The sequence below is a fragment of the Nicotiana sylvestris genome, chromosome 6 (genome assembly GCF_000393655.2).
Source record: "Nicotiana sylvestris chromosome 6, ASM39365v2, whole genome shotgun sequence".
Lineage (NCBI taxonomy): Eukaryota > Viridiplantae > Streptophyta > Magnoliopsida > Solanales > Solanaceae > Nicotiana > Nicotiana sylvestris.
In genome coordinates this window covers 137,682,515-137,702,110 of record NC_091062.1, presented here as the reverse complement: position 1 = coordinate 137,702,110, position 19,596 = coordinate 137,682,515, and the positions used below count along the sequence as shown (strand labels likewise).

At 37.5% G+C, this 19,596-nt stretch overlaps 1 protein-coding gene across 5 annotated transcripts in view; it reads left to right on the top strand.

Moving 5' to 3' along the window:
* The first annotated feature begins 362 nt into the window (after positions 1-362).
* LOC104216773 (uncharacterized protein At3g49140) overlaps positions 363-19,596 on the top strand; it is a 29,701-nt gene continuing 10,467 nt past the window's right edge. The window contains exons 1-11 of one of the 5 annotated variants that reach the window (XM_009766897.2): positions 363-666; positions 1,868-1,991; positions 2,698-2,923; positions 3,054-3,156; positions 3,251-3,315; positions 6,024-6,143; positions 6,243-6,341; positions 8,352-8,508; positions 10,620-10,729; positions 11,643-11,750; positions 12,203-12,352. In XM_009766897.2, the coding sequence (XP_009765199.1) occupies positions 630-666; positions 1,868-1,991; positions 2,698-2,923; positions 3,054-3,156; positions 3,251-3,315; positions 6,024-6,143; positions 6,243-6,341; positions 8,352-8,508; positions 10,620-10,729; positions 11,643-11,750; positions 12,203-12,352 (1,299 nt within the window). In that variant the 5' untranslated portion in view covers positions 363-629. Of the gene's footprint in view, positions 667-1,224; positions 1,305-1,867; positions 1,992-2,691; positions 2,924-3,053; positions 3,157-3,250; positions 3,316-6,023; positions 6,144-6,242; positions 6,342-8,351; positions 8,509-10,619; positions 10,730-11,642; positions 11,797-12,202; positions 12,353-19,596 lie in introns of those variants that run through there. The other 4 variants (XR_011400248.1, XM_009766896.2, XM_009766898.2 and 1 more) reach the window with 4 other exon arrangements.

Genomic DNA, 19,596 nt, shown 5'->3' with positions numbered 1-19,596 from the left:
TTTTATTAATTAAAATATGTAATCGGTTAATAACTCGATCTAATGTATAAAATGTCGCTCGAAAAGTTGAACTACAAATGAAACTATAAATTAGCTCCTGTTTGACCATATATTTTTGAAAATATTATTTGTTCATAGATTATGATTAGTTTTTGAAAAAAATTTCAAGAAAGAAATTTAAGTTCTAAAAAATAGTATATGACAATTTTTGGGTGAAAATTTTCTCCTATGAATTTTTTTTTATTTTTTTTTCAAATAAAATACATGTTCAAACACAATATTAATTTCTAAAAAAATATTTTTTATACACCTTCAAAAACCAAATATATATCCAGACGGTAGCTAAATGACGTTCTAAACAAGTGAAGCAACAAGTGAGCCGTCAAAACAACAAAGCACACACAAGTCACGCGTATATATTAGCCGCACATGACCAGCCTCCGAACCAACCTGTGGAAAACGCCACCTGTGTCCAACGCCACTGACCCACTCATCAGACTTCCACTGAGACTCGCTCTAGTTTGGGGTCAGAGCAACCAAAAATCTTCGATACTATTAACGTTTTTGCGTCTCTACTGCACTTTAATTACAGACTTCCTTACTCTTCTTCTTTGACTGTCTTTTTCTTCATGTTCATCTCCGCGCCTTCTTCATCAATCTCCATCAGTAAGTCCTTAAATATTTTTTCTCTTCTTACTGTTTCAATTACAGTAGCTTTTGATCTGAAAGAGACCCAAAAGTCTTGTCTTTTTTGTGTCAGTTAGAAGAGAGAATCTATTTCTGTCTGTTCACTTCAAAATTTGTTGGGCTGACATTTATTCTCGAGTTCTTTTTTTTAAAATAAAAAATTAGCACCCATTATGAATTAATTTTGATTTTTTTTTTTGGTTTATTTTCTCTTGTATGCTGCAGCAGTATGTGATGAGTAGTTTCTTGTAACATGGAGGTATTATTTTTTGGCAATAACTTCTACTGTAATGGTAGTTGTATGTCTTAACTATACTGCTTTAGTGGCATTTATTATGGTGTCAAAATGTTGCTTTTAATTCTATTTTCCTATGGTCACACATCAGTCAGTGTGGGACAACCTACTGGTTTGCTGTTTAATGAGTATTTTTGTTTTTTCTTGAGCTGTTACTGCAGTCTGGTTGCTTCAGTTGCAGGTTTTCTGGCTGTATTGTCATTATAATGTCAAGTAATTTGATCTGCTTTGGAAAACAACAGGGCTAAGAAGGATTTGGGATAACCAAACATAAACATTGTGCTTCTTCCATCAGTTGCATTGATCTGCAAATGAATGATTTGTATGTCATTTTTATTGCCTGAAACCGAGAAAGAGAAGCGCAGTCACTGTTAGTTGTTGTTTAAAGTGTTATGGGTGATTGAATACCAAAAACTTCATTTTACCATATTATTAATATCTTTATTTGGTGTTTAATGTCTGAATACGATCGGCTTTCAAATGCGCTCTGGGAGTTTTAACATTCTTGCTTGGTAAGGGTGGCAAAAGGTATGGGAGGTGGCACCGTTGTGTCTCTTCTGGAACTTTTGAAAGTAAAAAATGGAAGAGCTTTGATGATATCAAGAACTTTGAGTTGTTTATGCTTATAAAAAAATATTTATTGAGTTGTGGAAATGGATTCAGAGCTCTATTCAAATTGTTTGGAGTGATTGAGCCTAAGTTAACACTCAAAAGAAATTAATTTTGATTTGATTACCGAAATAAAATTTAGATGAAAGCCTAATTACTCTTTTCTCATCATCTGAATGAGAAGATGTGTCTTTCTTAGGTATTATCATTTTCTTTTTGTGTTTTATGTGATCCTTAGCTTGACTTCTTCTCTAAAGATATTGGCTACTTTTGTAGGTCCTTCACATTGCTTCAAATGTCATGCTGATGGAGTTGGTTGCTCAGCATCAGTTGGAGTTACAAGCAGTTGGATCAAACCATCACATGAGGTTCAGGGATTCTCTGACCATTCAGGTATAAGGTATATAACTTGAGAATTCTCCTGATTAAAAAAAGAAGAAGCTTGAGAGTCTTTAGCCCATGAATAGAACGGTACTTAACTTGATTAATATTTCTGATTTATTCAAATCCAATCCTCAATATCCTTATTTTCTTTTCATAATCACTAATGTACTAATCTATAACGTCTTCTTAAGTCTTAACCATTAACATAGTGATTTATCAGCTATGGTTTGTATAGTGCTGCTATCTTCAATACAGAGGTGAGGGTACCTATACTAAAGTGTCGACCTTCAGTGAGGCAAAGCGCTCATCTTCCATTACACTGAGTTTCAGGGCTTAACAGCTCCCCAAGCTTTCCGTTAACAACACTAAAATGAACAGTAGGAATGGACTTAGAATCTTTTATCTCCTCACTAAATTTGGTATTATTTGATTCTACAAACCATCAAGGCGAAATAAGTTGAGAAGGAACAGTCTGGTCAGGTTCAGACAACATATTAGTTATGTACTTGAGACTTTTCAGTTACAAGGTTGTTAGTTATGTACTCCTTGAAAGAGATTAAGTTTTCGGTGTATCATTTTGGAGACTCTAGTTGAGTGCTTAGGGACTTGTCATGCAATTTGTTTACTTTTGCGATTCTGATTCTACCAAAGTTTGATTTTTTCTGATTAAATTTTGTGTCCTTAAATTTTCAACTGATACATGTGCTCCTATGTAGTTTCAGGCCTGAGAATCCTTTCCTCGGAGCTACACAATTGCATTGGCTGCCTGTAGGACATGAGATTAGCCTTTCAAGAATTTCAGTTGCAGCAGACTACCCAGATTCTGTTCCTGATTCCTCTAACTATGTCGGGAATCATGGCTATCACCCTCTTGAAGGAATACGAGACCACAGAAGAGTTCGTGATACTGAACTCACAGCTGCTGAAACAGCAAGGACAACTGTTGAGGTTTCCTTATTTTGTATAAATTAGATCTTATATCCATTCTACATGCAAGCGGAGAACGTTATCATGGTAGAAGTGCTAGCATATATCATTTGGACAGCTCAGATGGTGTGTCTGTTATTTCTAATTGCAGGCTAATAGCAATGCTTTGTTGATATTCCCTGGCATGGTTCATTGTGAACCTCATGAACGAGAGTCATGGGCAGAATTTCAGTACGTGATTGATGAATATGGAGGTTTGGCTGTTTCTTTTGTGGTGTTCCTCGCAATGTTGTAATTTGATCCTTGCCCTTAATATTCATAGTTGATGGTTTGCCTTCATGTGTTCAGACATATTCTTTGAAATTTATGATGACAAGAATATCTTGCAAGATCGTGATGCAAGTAATCCTGTGGTACAGATTTCTACATATTTGGATATTTCTCTTCTCGTCAGACATTGTTATCTGTATCTTAATAAGCATGCTCTTTTTTGAAGGATCATGCATGTCATATAATTAATGCTTTGGTTTAAGGTTAAATCATGCTGTCATCCCAATATCCAACCTGCTTTTGTAGCTCGTCCCAAGTAGTTGTATGGAACATTAACTATAGATGCCTCTAGAAACTTTCATGGCTTCATCTAAATTCTTTTCCCGTGGAGTCTGATGAATTGAATGTTAGAATGGCTTCAATAACAATAATAAGAACAATACAATAACTATGCATCAATCCTAAACTAGTTGAGGTTGGCTATTTGAATCCTTTATATCCACTCCAATATGCCTAATTTGTCTCAGTAGAAAAATTAGGGGTTCTCCAATGACATACTGATGCAAGATAAAGAAGGCTATTTGAATCCTTTATTCAACACTTTTTGCAATCTTGCGGGATTGACGAACAAGTGGGTAAGATTCTTTTCATCTTACATTCTTCTCAGGTGAGTTTGAAGAACGCTTTCGCTAGTTCTGTGAAAAACTTTAGCGGGGTGCTTTTGTTTTTCTCTCTTCTTTCTGCTTGAGAGGTGCAAAACCTCAAAAGTACATCACATATAAACCTCTAAAACATACTTAAAAGGACTCCTGGTAAAGACCGAAGCTATTGTAGGTCTACAAACATGATTAAGCCTTAGTCTAACATAGTTGATATCACTATATGTATCTTTTGCTTTTATTGTGTTCAGTTCTTTATTAAGTCCTCATGTATTCCAAGATTATAGATTTTTTAGATAAGTTTTCTCAATGTAATTTTTGGACCATCTCGTTCCCTTCTATCATGGCCAAACTCGGATCATGACTGAGACACACGAAGTTGACCCTCTAGCATGCCTACTTGTAGTCTACGGAAATTTTTTCAGAGTTTCCCCTTATATTCTTCCTTGATTTTGGAAACCCATCCACATCCCGAACCATCAACCTCACCAATATTATCAAAGGCGAAAAACGCAAAAAAACTCTAAGGTTTGTTGGAGCTTTAAGCGCAAAGCGGAAATAAAATGTAGGCTTTAATGAAGAAATGCACAAATGGAGAAAAAATTACAAATATGTATGTGTAGAGACCAAGACTAGTACCTATAAGCATGAATACCAAATATATGGACAAAAAATTGAAGAAAATTTACGATAAAGTGAGATATCAATTGCCTCTAGCCTTGATAACAATACTGAAATATACCTTAGAGCTTTGATGACAACACTGAAGCGTCCGCTAAGCGAGGCCGAGGCGAAGCGCTCTACATTTTTTGAGTCTCGCGTCAGAGCCTTAAGCACACTTTAAACGCGTCTTTGATAACACTGAACCTCACAAATAGCCTTCATACATCCCATGTCATATCATAAAGAAACTGTCAACATATCACCGCGTGTTTGTGCAGATCTAAGTCAAGGATTTTAACATACTAAAGTATTACTAGACGCTTTACATAACTGAGTTTCATACCTCAAGTGTAACTAATGGAGCATCTCTAAAAAGGGCAACCCGGTGCACTAAGCTCCCGCTATGTGCAGGATCCGGGGAAGGACCGGACCATAAGGGTCTATTGTACGTAGCCTTACCCTGCATTTATGCAAAAAGCTGTTTCCACGGCTTGAACTCGTGACCTTCTCATGATACCATAAAAATATAATAATGGCCCACATTGAACAAATTGCAGGGTTCACCAAAGACATCAGTCTGTCAATGTCAATCACTCTGTCTTTGGCACGGTGTCAATCTCCACAACTGAATCTGTATTTCATAAATAAGGAAACATAATCTGTAACTTACTGTTTGGACAAGTCATTTGAAAAGAAATAGTGATGATATAACATATGTTGCATCAGTGATATTTAAGTGTTCTCTTTCCGATCAACTCGAAACGAATCTGAGTTATTTTTAACAGGTTCAAAACATCATTTAACATCATTTCTCACTTGATCAAAGGAAAAAATCATTTAACATCCAACGGCATACACAAATACTGTTATAACCTGTAATTTTATTTTATGCGCACATGAATACACGTAACTTTAACATATGCAACATGCGGTAAAACAGTTGGGGTACCACAAAATTTTAACTCCTTTAATCATTATAGTGTCAAACCCGCAAAGTGGTGCAGTTGGAAGTCCATATAAAGCATGACCAAACTATCGCAAGTGACCTTGCATTTTTATCCTCTTTGTACTTGTACTTTCTGTAGGGATCTGATCCATTTGAGTAATTTTCCGGTAGCCGTCAACCTACTAAAATTTGTCTCTTTTATCTAGATTAGGGACGGCGTAGGAATGCAACGCTCACACCGTCATAGTTAATGACTTCAATATGTTTTTTTCCCTTTAAATTTTATTTCCTCGTGTGGAATCTTTTAATGGAAGTTCTTCCTCTGGCTTTATATGGACTGACTAGTGTCTCGTTTTTGACATTGACATAGACTTGTCTTGAGGTTGATAACCATTTGTTTAAGAATGTAGTTATGTTGAAATTTGAGTTGGTAAGACCGTAGATTAGTCGTGAAATATCTGAGTCGTACGCCTGTAGGTCAGTGCTAAAATTTCTACTATCTCCATTTGACTGAATTACTTCAGAATGCATTGTTTCTCGGTGCTGAAATTTCTACTACCTCGATTTGACCGGATTACTTCAGAATGCATTGATTGGAATGGATTTCTCCCAATATGAGAAGAGGAGGGCAGAATCTTCTGACTACAGCAATTTCATAGGTGATTCTATTGACGATACTTACTTCTTGGACAATTACTTAGAGGTGAGTAGGCAACTGCTGCAAATTCACTATATAAGTCGGGCAACTAGTCTTAGTTTATTCTAATGCTTACATGTATCCTCTTTTTTTTTTTTGGGCCAGGTTGAAAATTCTGAGATGTCTGACTTTCAAGTTGATTGGGCAATGCCAGATAGTTATAGCAAGTTGCACCCAGTGTATTTTGCAAAGTGCTTGACTAAGGTGGTTATCATTTCTTTTAGCAACTCTGCTCCTAGTTTTTTCCTCTTCTTATACGAACTGTTGCAAGAAGTAATTCAAGGAGCATATACATAAGAAAAATGCAGACGACATCACCATTTAATAATTATGTTTCAATCGAAACTAGTTGGGTTCGCTTTATTCAAGTATAATAAGACAAGATTTCATTGATTTTTCTGGACTTATCTCAAAGTAAAGCTCTCAATAACTATATGTCGAATAGAAATATTAAGATAACCTTTACAAGTAAAGCTCTCAATACCTATTTGATGAATAGAAATATTAAGATAATATTCACAAGAGGAAGAATTAACTATCCTTGTTGCGAAGAGGTTTGGCGATTTCTTGGGTCCTTAATCTTGTAAGTTGAGTGAGGCCTCTTTGGCTGTGGGAATAAACTAATGCTCTTTACGACCTTACTTGGACAGAATCTGTTCTAGAGGCTTGAAAACCAAGTCTAGTGGATGAAACATGGCATTTTAGACCAGAGCTTGTCAGTGGTGTGCTGGGATGGTCTAATGGCTGTCCTAAAGACTCTTAAATATTAAAAAAATAGTTAGTCTATGCTCCTTATGATCACCTGGGGTAACAATTAATCATAGATACTGCACACTTGCGTTTTTCCACTAGTGGGAACAGACTGAGTGTGTTGTTGTTGTTGTACTGTACACTTGTGTCTGACACGTTTCTCTTATTATATTGTTTCATCACTCATTCATCAATTACACACTTATTTTTTGAATAACACCATTCTTAGCCCAGCAAAAGAAAAAGAGGGAATAAAGGAAGAGAAAAAAGAAAAGGATCAAAAAGAAAAAAGAGAAAACCCGAAGAAAGAAATTAGGTCATAAGAAATGTGTGTTTTCCTACTGCAAGTGATAAATGGAAAGAGAGTAGGGTATTTGGGTAATTTGCTATCTGACTTACAAGGTTAGGGTGAAAATTACCAAATAATAAGACATTGAGGTGCAAAAGTCCAACCAAGTAGCACCCAAGGGTGTGACCTAGTGGTCAATGAAGTGGGTGAGAACCAATCTCAGGTTCAGATCCCAGCAGAGGAAAAAACACTAGGTGATATTTTTCCGTGTCCAATCGTAAGTGGACAGAGTTGCATGGTACCTGGTACCTGTTGCTAGTGGGAGGTAGTGGGTATCCCGTGAAATTAGTTGAGGTGCACGCAAGGTGGCCTGGACACCTCGGTTATCGTAAAAGAAAAGTGCCAACCAAGTAAAATGCAAGGGAAAAATAATAAAATTCTTCTAGCATACTGCCCTATAGTTCCAGGTACAACTTCGGTTAAATTATCTTATTATTGTCTCTCTCTTTGGATGATGACCTTTCTCATCAATACATGTGTTAAGGTCCCGCGATATAGATCGTGTCACAGGGCGATTCCCCTTTTCCCTATTTCGATTCCTTGATCTACCTGTTGTGAATAAACAATCAAACTCGTCGAAGGGAGTTTGAAACCTTAGAGCTCGTTAGGGAGAACTCCAATCCTCTGTAGTTTTCTGATAAAAGATGGCTTCCTGTTTTATTCCTTCTGTTTCTGTTAAATAGGACTAGACTTATTACAATAGTAGGAAACCTATAATTTAGGCTTCTTAAACACAGAAATACGTAGATAAACCTATTCTAGAAATAATTAAACAGAAAATAACTAACAACTAAAAGAAGAGATCTAAGCCTATTGAAATACTGATTCACTTATTGCGCCTAGCATAGACACGTCCCACAAATGAGTCCATAACAACATGAGATGCTGTGCCAGGTATGACTTTTCAGAAATAAACCTTTGTCCAACTTGGATCATACAATGGTACATTAAACTTAAGGTTCTTTAATAAAATGTGCATTATCAGGTGTTAATATGGAACATGCTCAAATGATACGCTATGTGTATCTTGTTCTGTTGCTAAATTTTATTTTTCTTAATAGACATTGTCCAATTTGATTCTGCTCAAAATGTAAACTAATTTGTGTATTTCTTAGGCTGTTGAAATGGAACATGCTAAGATGATGGATCATCCATCAAATGGCATTTCAATTTGGGGACACCTCAAGCCTGCCTTTCTGGAAGAAGAATTTTATGTTCGAAGGCTCTTCAGTGATGATGAAGTTGGGGACGGCTACATCTCGGATTGGAAAGGTAAAGTTAAACAATTGTTTCATTTCACACCAAGAGGATGCAGGAAATTTTCATATTCAAGGCTAGAAAATGTTGTTCTAAGTAGTTTTGGTGTGATAATCTGTTGTCTTGATAAGTAAAAGAGTTTCTTCTGTTGATACCTTAATTTAAGGGATGATTACTCGTAAACATTACGTATGTATATGAGAGTGTTTGGCTAAGCTTATAAGCTGGTCAAACTAGCTTATAAACACTTTTCGGCTTATCTACTCGTTTGGTAAAGTTGGATGATTACTCGTAAACATTACGTATGTATATGAGGGTGTTTGGCTAAGCTTATAAGCTGGTCAAACTAGCTTATAAACACTTTTCGGCTTATCTACTCGTTTGGTAAAGTTAAAAGTACTTAGAACCCGTTTGGCTTAGCTGATTTAGAGTAGCTGATAAGCATTAGGTGTTGAAAAACACTTTTAAGTGCTGAAACTGATTTAAAAAATAAGCAGTTATGTGTTTGGATAAAAGTGCTGAAATTAATAATATGCAGCTGAAGAACTGGGTATGCGAAGAGTTTTGTTTTAAAAAAGAAGTATTTTAGGGATAGAATAGTAAATATTTTGGTCAAACTTAAAGTGCTTATAAGCTGAAATTTGATAAGTTGGGGGAGGCCAACTTATGGTTTTGGCTTATTTTTGGCTTATAAACACTTTTAATTTTACCAAACGCGTAGATAAGCCAAAAAGTGCTTATAAGCCAGTTTGACAAGCTTATAAGCTTAGCCAAACACCCTCTTATAAGCCAAGTGCTTATAAGTCAAAAATAAGCCAAAAGCCATAAGCTAGTCACCCCCAGCTTATGAATTTTTAGCTTATAAGCACTTTAAGTTTGACCAAGATTTTTCTATTTTTATCCTTGAAATATTTCTTTTTAGAACAAAACTCCTACATCGATACTTACTGCCTCAAGTATTCAACCTAACCCCCCTCCCTCCCCCCCTCTTCAAGTCTGCAATTTTCATTGACTATTTAAGATAAGCAAATTCTCAATTCCTTTGCATACTTATATCTATGTGATTGTGTATTAATCTTTGAACTGTATGTAAAAAATGAGGACATATCAAATTTTTGGTGTATTGCTTTCTAAGTGTTGTGGTGATGAAGACAATATTTGTTTCTTTTCAAATAATTTGTCCTATTTAGATTTATTTTTTACTGAGAAACTTTTATCAATTTGTTAATTATTATATAACTTATGATTATATGCTTATCATAAAATAAATTATATTTATCATAAAAATTATCTTATCTAAGCACAGTTGTATTTAAAATAAAATGACAAATAGAATATTTTGTATTTGAATCGATCTGGAATCTAAAATTTTGAAGAAATTATATCCTTATAAGTGTAAACAGTTCTAAGGTTATTTAAGTCAATTTAACCGAAAAAGAGCTTATCAACACTTTTTATCAAATACTGCAGCAACTTATTATCAATTTCAGCACTTGTACCCAAACACGTAACTGCTTATTTATTAAATCAGTTTCAGCACTTAAAGTGCTTTTCAGCACCTAATGCTTATCAGCTACTTCAAATAAGCTAATCCAAACGGGCTCTATATCTTCAGACTGATAATGGTGTTTGGTGTTGCTGAGTGATCACTTCTAATATAAACCATCTTTTAGGAAGTTGAGATATTAGGAGGTCATTCTTCAGGTCAATAGACTCTGGAATTTGGATTTACACTTATGTGAGCTAAATGCATTTTTCTTATCCCGAGTGTTTTGTTTTATTTTATTTTATATCTTCTTTGGTTTACAACAATATATTTCCTGCTGAGGCAGTCGGTGTGGGTTTTCATCAATAATCTTTAATAACTGCAACTGAGTGGTTGCTTTCCTCACTTCCATTTTTTATTTCTCCTGCTGAAAATTTTATCGGTTTGCGCCATTTGTTGTGTGGATGTTCTGTTTAGCGACAGTTTCATTATAGTTTAGAAATGATCTCTTACTCTATACCTCAGATCAGTGTATGGCAGTGAAAGAGCTCTAGCCACAGATGTTTTTGCCTTTTCGAGTAGAAGCTTTTCATTGTTTATTTGATTTTATCTGTATTAATTCAAATCATTAAACTTCCAGATGGAGAAACTTTGAGCTTCGGTTCAAGCTATGACAAGAGCTGCAGTTTATCGACTATTTACAGATTGGAAATCCTCAAGATCGAGTTATTTTCTGTATATGGTGCTCAGGCATGTATACTTCTCACTCATCTTATGTTTGTAACAATTTTGAAATGAAATAACGTTATCACATGTATAGGTATATATATATATATATATATATATATATAAGTACCTTTTGAAGCTTGAGATGGCAAGATTAGTTTGTACTCACGCAAAGCTAACTGCAAAAGCCAAGATTTTACAAAACTATCTAATGCTTGTGAACTGTGGAGGTTAGAGAATTATAATACAATCAAGATAAGCTGCATTGGCACTGTATTCTTGTTCCTTCTATTATGCATGCAAATTTTGTTTATTTTGTAGAAGACAAAACAGATATTTTGCAACTCATATGTAGGATTGCTGCTCGGGGTATGGTTCGACTTGGAAACTAGCAGTTTGAACTTTAGGTTGAATTTAGCAGTGTAGAAACTACAAATTGTCCATGTCAGTTCGTGTCAGCAAAAAGGTGATTCATGTATCTGCAATTAATCAGCTTAGTAAATTTAGACCTCCTTGTACTATGCTTAGTTCTCTTTGGGCTGGTACGCACTTTTCTTCCTCTACTTGCAAAAAAATTCTCTTACACATCTTAACTTTGTGAGTCACTTTTGGCACACTCAAAAATGTAAAACGTGAGTCTGAGACCCTTAAATCGCCGTGTCGCTTGGGTGTCCTAAGCCAAAAATTTAAAGCGTGTGAGAAGTTAAAAAGTCGGGCAGGTCTCATTTCACCGCCACATTTCCAGAGTTTTTTTCTTTGGGGGTGAGATGAAGGGTGACAGGAAATTCAATGGAAAACCATGTTTGTTTGTTCAAAGAGGATGATCCTTCCGGCAAGGCATTTCTTCATAAATTTGTTTTATTACTGAAAAAAGAACCCATAAAAAACACAAGTTCAGATTCCGGTCATCTACTTCACATCTCTTGGTTTATTACAGATCCAACACTGTGAAGAAAGGTGTTTGCAAGGATTCGGAGGAACTGAGATCTCTAAGGGAAAAATAAATGAGGGTGGAAAAAGGCCGAAAGTTTGGCTGGGGAGTAAGGTGTCACTTCTAATTGAACTCCAGCCAACTAATATCAGATCCCCAGGTTTAGTTGTGTTCTTTTAAGTGTTATATTTTTCTCTCCTTTTAGTTTATGAAACGTGTCACACAGGTATTTGGTGCGTATTCTGCACAATCCTTTTTAAAGTGATCATATACAGAGTAGTTAGGGTTTAATGGGTACCCGTGTAGTTAAGGTGTCTAAGGGGGAAATCTTGACAAATTGAAGGGGCATAACTATATACTCAGACTCTCTTTTGTCACGTGTGAATCTTGTTTATAGAGTGGAGCATGTATGGGTTGTCTATTTTTAGGATTTCCTGGAAAGAACTAAAAAATGGTAGAAGTATACTATGTGGGCAGAAATGAGAAGAGTATGTTCTTTAAAGTATTTAAGCACCTCAGTAAGCTACAATATCATGTTCAATGCTCATCCTTCTTCTTTGGTGCAGTTAGCAGTAAATTTGCATGACTTCCAGGATGCTGAGCCTGACATTCTTGTACACTCAACTCCAGCAATTGTAGAGTGGTTTAAGCAGCAAGGAATTAAGTGCAAATTTGCACTTAAAGCTCTTTGCAGAAAGAAAGGACTCCATGCTGAGGTAGTGGTCAATTGATGCTGATGCTTAATATTCATATGCATAAAATTTCCAAATGAATTAGATTGATCTACTGTTGTTTCTGCAGTTCTGAATGATGGTTCTTTTCTATCACTAGTTTGGACTATCAAATTTACCTTTATAATTCTGTCTAACACAACTTAGACGGACTTGAGCTCGATGGTTTCTCTCTCCCGGTGCAAGTTAGAACGTGCGCCAACCATGGGAGGTAGGAGAGGACGACTGTCAGCTCAGTCCCAGGCGGCGATACTAACACAAAAATATGCGGCGAAGACTACTATCAGAGGATGTGGCAAAGCGGAGCAGTTTACAGAGATAATTAATGAAGGAATTAGCATCTCCAGAGAAGCATCTCCGGAAATTGTGCAGAAACCTAACATGCAAATTGAAACTGTGACACATGCGAAGGACAAATTGGGGGAATGGTTAGATTTTATCCACTCGTCGAGTAGTAGTAGGAAATAATCCTAGGCGGATGAAGTTGAATTACAGGATGAGGTAACAGGTAAGATTACTCAATCGAGGGCTTCCATTTGGCACAATTTTGATATATCAAAAATCTCAAATGGTGGTTTTAAATTGGAATATGTAGACCCAATTCACTCTGGGGAACATCAGATTGGGGAAATTATTCAGGATAACTCTGAGATTGAATATTGGAAGAATGTCGTAGTATGTTATGTTTTAGGTGCTTACCCTCCATTTTCAGTACTGAATGGGTTCATTCAAAGGCCGTGGGGTAAAATTGGTATCAATAAAATAGCCATGATGAAAAATGGTATTGTTCTGGTTTGTTTTGACAATGAGGCAGGTAAGAATGAAGTCTTACAAGGGGTATTTACCACTTCGACAACAAACCGTTCATAGTTAAGGAGTGGAATCAGGATATGGAGTTTTCAAGGGAGGAACTTCACTCAGTTCCTATATGGATCACGTTGCCTAGACTAGACTTCAAATATTGGAGTGCTAGAGGCCTGAGCAAAATAGGAAGCGTGGTTGGGAAACCATTGATGGTTGATAGGAATACAGAGAAGAAAGTGGGGCTTAACTTTGCCAGATTATTAGCAGAAGTGAAGATTGGGGCTCAGTTACCTGAGGAGATATACTTTAGAAACGAGAAAGGAGTTGTGATAGATCAGAAGGTTGTTTATAATTGGAAGCAGCGACAGAGAAGACAACAGAGACTAATAGAACAGGAAGAAATAAGGACACCAACAAGTTTGAATCAAGGATTGCACAGCACAAGACACAAGGGGAAGAATTCAGGGTACAGGTGGATGGTGCTAAGAAAGATGGCGGGTGGGTTCAACCATCTAAGATTGGGAAGTCACCTAGAGCAGAAAAGGAAGCAATGGTAGTGGCCAACTCATTTCAAGCATTGGGCAAAGAGGGTACCTCAACTTCAGGGGCGCAGAAATTGGTGGAGGTTGGAAGAGGTGATAAACTATTTCCAATTACTGGAAATGGTTAAAATATATTAAGTGGGAATGTGAGGGGCCTGAATGGGCTCAATAAGCAGAAAGAGGTGAAACTCCTCTGCAATGAGAATAATGTAGGTTTGATAGGTCTTTTAGAGACTAAAATAAAGATTAATAGAGTACCAGAGCTAGCAAGAACAATGTTTGAAGATGGCAATTTACTACCAATCATGAGTTCCATTATAATGGCAGAGTTTGGGTGGTGTGGCGACCAGACCTTTATAATGTGATTGTCAAAGGAAGTATAGCTGAGGCTATCACTTGCCAAGCCACATTTGTTCCATTATAGTTGACTTTTATGATAACATTTGTGTATGCTTATAATCTCAAAGTAGATAGGAAGGAACTATGGGATTATCTTTGTTCTGTTGGCAGAGGTAGTAATATTCCTTGGATGGTGTTAGGTGATTTTAATGTTGTCCTCCATATAGAGGATAGTAATCCAGTAATGTATGCAGAAGTGGTGGATTTTACAAATTGTACAGACAACTGTGGGTTATAAGAGTCGCCTAGCACTGGTGGTCAGTACACCTGGAATGATAGAAAAGAGGTAGACAGGGTCTTCTCTAAGATAGATTGGGTATTTGTAAATGGAGATTGGGTAGATGTAATACCAGCGTGCATAGTCAACATCTTACCGGTGGGTGTGAGTGATCACTGTCCAATTAGAATCTCAATCATGCAAGATCAGCCTGCAAGGAAAACTTTCAAATATTGTAATGTTTGGAGCACACATCCACTGTTCTTGGAGATTGTTAGAGAGAGTTGGAATGAACAGGTTCAGGAATGTACAATGTTTAAGGTGGTTAAGAAATTAAAAGCACTCAAGCAGAAGCTGAAACAGTTAAATAAGTAGCATTTTAGCAACATCCTTAAAAATGTCCAAGTGGCAAGGACCACATTACTTGATATACAGGCCAAACTGCAACTGCATCCACAGGATCAGAGTCTTCAGGCACAAGAGAAAACATCATATTTGAGGTATAAGAAAGCTTCTATTCTAGCAGAAAAGCCTCTTATACAGAAGAGTAAAGCTACTTGGATTAGACTTGGTGATGACAACACCAAGTATTTTCATTCAGTGATCAAAAAAAGGAAGCTGCAGCAGTCTGTTACCCAAATACAAGATGAACATGGGGTCACCCAAATAGATCCTATTGTGATAGCAGGGGTCTTTGTTAAATTTTATCGGAACTTGCTAGGGGAGGTGGGAGGATCAAGGAGACATGCATATACAGGATTCCTGAAAAATGGCCCTACTCTAGAAGCAGTACAACAGTTGAATCTAATTAAAACTTTCACTGAGAGGGAAGTTAAAGAGGCTATGTTCAGCATTTGCATCAACAAAAGTCCAGGTTCGGATGGGTATGGTGGTGGTTTTTTTAGAGATGCATGGGCCATTGTTGGTAATGAAGTCACGGAAGCAGTTTTGGAGTTTTTCCAAAATGGGAAGCTCCTGAAACAGATTAGTGCAACATGATAGCACTGATTCCCAAAGTTGATAGACTATTGGAGGCCAGCCAATTCAGGCCTATCTCATGTTGCAATGTGGTTTACAAGTGTTTTTCTAAGATGCTATGCAAAAGGTTATAGGCTGTTCTACCATTGGTGGTGACTGACACACAATCTCCTTTTGTTCAAGGAAGGTCAATGATTCAGAATGTATTAATATGCCACGACTTGCTAAGGCATTATAAGAGGAAAACTTCACCCAGGTGTATGATGAAAATTGACCTCCGTAAGGCATATGATATGGTTAGATGGGAATTTATTGAAGGAATGCTACAAGGCTTCGGGTTTCCTAGAAGATTTGTGACATAAGTCATGAACTGTGTGACTTCTACAAAGTTCTCAGTGAAGGTGAATGGGGAGGGTTACAGATATTTTGAAGGAAGAAGGGGATTGAGGCAAGGGGATCCATTGTCTCCTCTACTATTTGTCATGGTTATGGAGTACTTTTCAAGGGTGATGAGCAAAATGTCCCAGCTTCCAGATTTTATATTCCATCCTATGTGCAAAAGTTTGGGGCTGACACATCTGATCTCAGATGATCTAATGATCTTCTGCAAGGGCAATGAATCTTCTATTAACAGAGTCATGGAGGCACTTCAGCATTTCACTATCAAATTTACAATGAGTCTATCCCTCTCTCCAAACAAATGAACTGGTTTTTCCCACTCTCTCCAGAGAAAAGCCAGTTCTTGCAACCTGTCAGTCTGTCCTCGACTGATTGCAATTAGGGACAGACTGATTGCAAGAACTGGACTACTTGCAATTAATTGACAAAATCACTGCCAAAATCAAATCTACCTCTGTTAGACATCTCTCCTATGTTGGTCAGTTGCAAATTATCAATTCAGTACTGTTTTCCCTGCACAACTCTTGGGGATCAGTGTTTATTTTACCACAGAGTATATTCAAGCAGGTGGATAAGCAATGTAGAGAGTACTTGTGGGTTAGCACAGATGAGAAGAAGAAAGTCTCCCTAGTGGCATGGGAACAAGTGTGTTTACCTAGGAAATATGGTGGACTGAATGTGAAAAACTGCAGGTTGTGGAATCTGGCATCAATAGGGAAACTATTATGGTTGTTGGTTAGGAAAAAAGATATGTTATGGGTTAAGTGGGTACATGGGGTTTATATGAGAAATAACTCTGATGTCTGGGAGCACACTCCACCAGCTGAATGTAGTTGGTATTGGAAAAAGTTACATAAAGTTTAGCGAGGGATGGTACATTGGTACACAAATGGAACATATTCTTTGACTGGCAATGGACAATACTCTTTCTCACTTAGCTACTTGGCTCTGCTGGGTGTACGACCTATCATGGTAGGATCAGAGTTGATATGGAATAGAGTATTGATGTCAAAGCATAGTTTTATGTTTTGGTTAGCTGGACAGAGGAAAATGCTTACTAAGTAGAGAATGATTAAGATGGAATTGCATGTGAAGACTCCACCTGCGTTCACTGGTGAACGGGAAACAATACAACATTTGTTTGGTGCCGGTCCTTGGTCTCACGACCCAAAATCCACTAAGGGTCGTGATGGCGCCGGACAGCTGTCAGGCAAGCCAACCAAAATACTTGATTAAGTTCCCGTTTTAATAATTTTGAAAACTATGATTTTCCTTCAATTTTACTAGTAAAAGACAATCTTTACAATGTAAATAAAAAAATGTTTGGAAGTAAATACAAGATACCCAATAATCATCCCAGAACCCGGTGTCACAAGTGCATGAGTATTTACAACAACAACAACCCAGTAATAATCCCACTAGTAGGGTCTGGGGAGGGTAGAGTGTGCGCAGACCTTACCCCTACCCATGAGGGTAGAGAGGTTATTTCCGAGAGACCCTCGGCTCAAAAACGACAGATTTGTAACAACAGCAGAAAACATACAAATAAGATCAGCACCGTAAGTGACAACAAATAAGTGGGAAGGACAATAACTATGGCAATAATAAAAATTGGAAAAAAATATAAAATAAAAGTAAAAAAAATTAATAATAATAATAAACAAAAAAATAGAAAGTGTGATGGAACAATAACTGCTAGCAGTCCTATAGAAAACACTATCAGACTAGCCAGAACAACGAAGAAAAACGCTCAACCACCCCTAACCTACAGCCCTAATGCTCGACCTCCACACCTCCCTATCTAGGGCCATGTCCTCGGAAATCTGAAGTTGCACCATGTCTTGCCTTATCACCTCGCCCCAATAATTCTTAGGTCGTCCTCTACCTCTCCTTGTATCTGTCAAAGCCAACAATTCACACCTCCTAACCGGAGCATCTGGGCTCCTCCTCCGCACATGCCCGAATCATCTAAGTCTCGCTTCCCGCATCTTGTCCTCCATGGGAGCCACGCCCACCTTCTCCCGAATATCTTCATTCCTAATCTTATCCAGCATAGTGTGCCCTCGCATCCATCTCAACATCCTCATTTCGGCTACTTTCATCTTCTGGATATGAGAATTCTTGACTGGCCAATATTCCGCCCCATACAGCATGGTTGGTCTAATCACCGCTCTATAGAACGCATGAGCATTTACTAAGAAGGAAATAAAATACAGTAACTGTCCGGAATACAAAGTGGACAGAAATGAAAATATAGTACAATACTCTGAATGGGACTCTGCTGGCTGCGGGCCGTCTCGACAGATGCAGCTCACCTAAGTCTTTGTATCAACCACGTCGCTATGCCACTAAGCCACTAGCCACACATGAACCTATGCAACAAAAATGCACATCAAGTGTATGAGTACGAAAACGTGTACCCAGTGAGTATCCCGTCTAATCTCGAAGAAGTAGAGACGAGAGGTCGACTTCGACACTTACTAGTGGTCCAATGATTATATAGTAAAAATGTGAGGAAATCAGGGATTTCATAAAGCAAAATAAGCTCATAAAGCCGGAAAACAGGTAAACAACTTCTCAATAGAAAAAGGGTTTCCAAAGATTTACTTTTCATTATCTTTATCCATTTATCTCTGGCCAGGAAAGTCAAGTATCAACATTTAAAATTCTCAGGCAAACAATATAAACATGCGCATATCATGCCGAGGTCGTACGGCCCACTCCAATATAAATGTAAAATGTGCACTGCCAAGGGTCAAACGACGCAAACCATAGATGCATCTATTACCCCGTTCGCGAATCATACATGCGACGAGGGCACACATAAATATACAAATTTAAACTACCAATTAAGAATTTATCGGGGAACGTTTATCCAAATAAAAGCCAATTCTCTTTTAATGATTTTAAGAAAAAAGAAGTTTAATCCTTTTAGAAATTCATTTACCAATTCGATAGGATTTAAGCAATTCAGTTGTCAATAAGATTACAAATATTCCAAGTATAGCATGTTTTTGGGTCCTAGATTACCCGGACTTACACATAATAGTAGCTACGCACGGACTCTCGTCACCTCGTGCGTACGTAGCCCCCACAAATAGGAGCACATAACCAATTATTTCATCTATGGGGACAATTCCCTCTTACAAGGTTAAGAAAGGAGACCCTTCCGAAGACTCGAATCGATGCTAAATGCTCCAAAACTAGCCAATAATTATGCAAATCCATTAATATATGCTCGATTACTCATTACAAATCCAATTTATAACAATTCCTAACCCCTTATCGAAAAGTTGACAAAATTGCCCTCGGACCCACGTGCCCGGATTTTGAAATTTTTCGAAGATAAAGTTTACCCATGAACTCACGAACTCAAATATATGATTTTCTCTTAATTTCATACCCAAAATCGTGGTCAAAATCCAAGAATATCAATTTTCTAGGTTTTCCCTCAAATCCAAGTTTCTACCAAATTTTCATGCTTATCCGCACATAATCAATGTATTTAACTCAAGATAGGTGGGGATAACTTACCTTGTCATTGATGATGAAAACCCCCTCTTGAAACTTTCCAAAATCGTCCACAACAAATGAAAAATGGGGGAAAAATCACCAATCCCCGACTTTAAAAGAATACGCTACCTCCAGCATTTCCGCACCTGCGGTCACTTGATCGCTTCTGCGGTTCCGCAGGTGCGACCCACTACCTTCTTCTGCGGTTTCTCACCAGGCTGCCCTTTCCGCTTCTGCGCCTCAACCATCGTAGGTGCGGTCCCGCTTCTGCGGCTACATGACCGCATCTGCGGTCTCTTCACTTCTGGCCCAACACCGCATCTACGTCCTTCCTAGCCGCCTCTGCGGCTTCGCACCTGCGGCCAAAACTTCGCAGG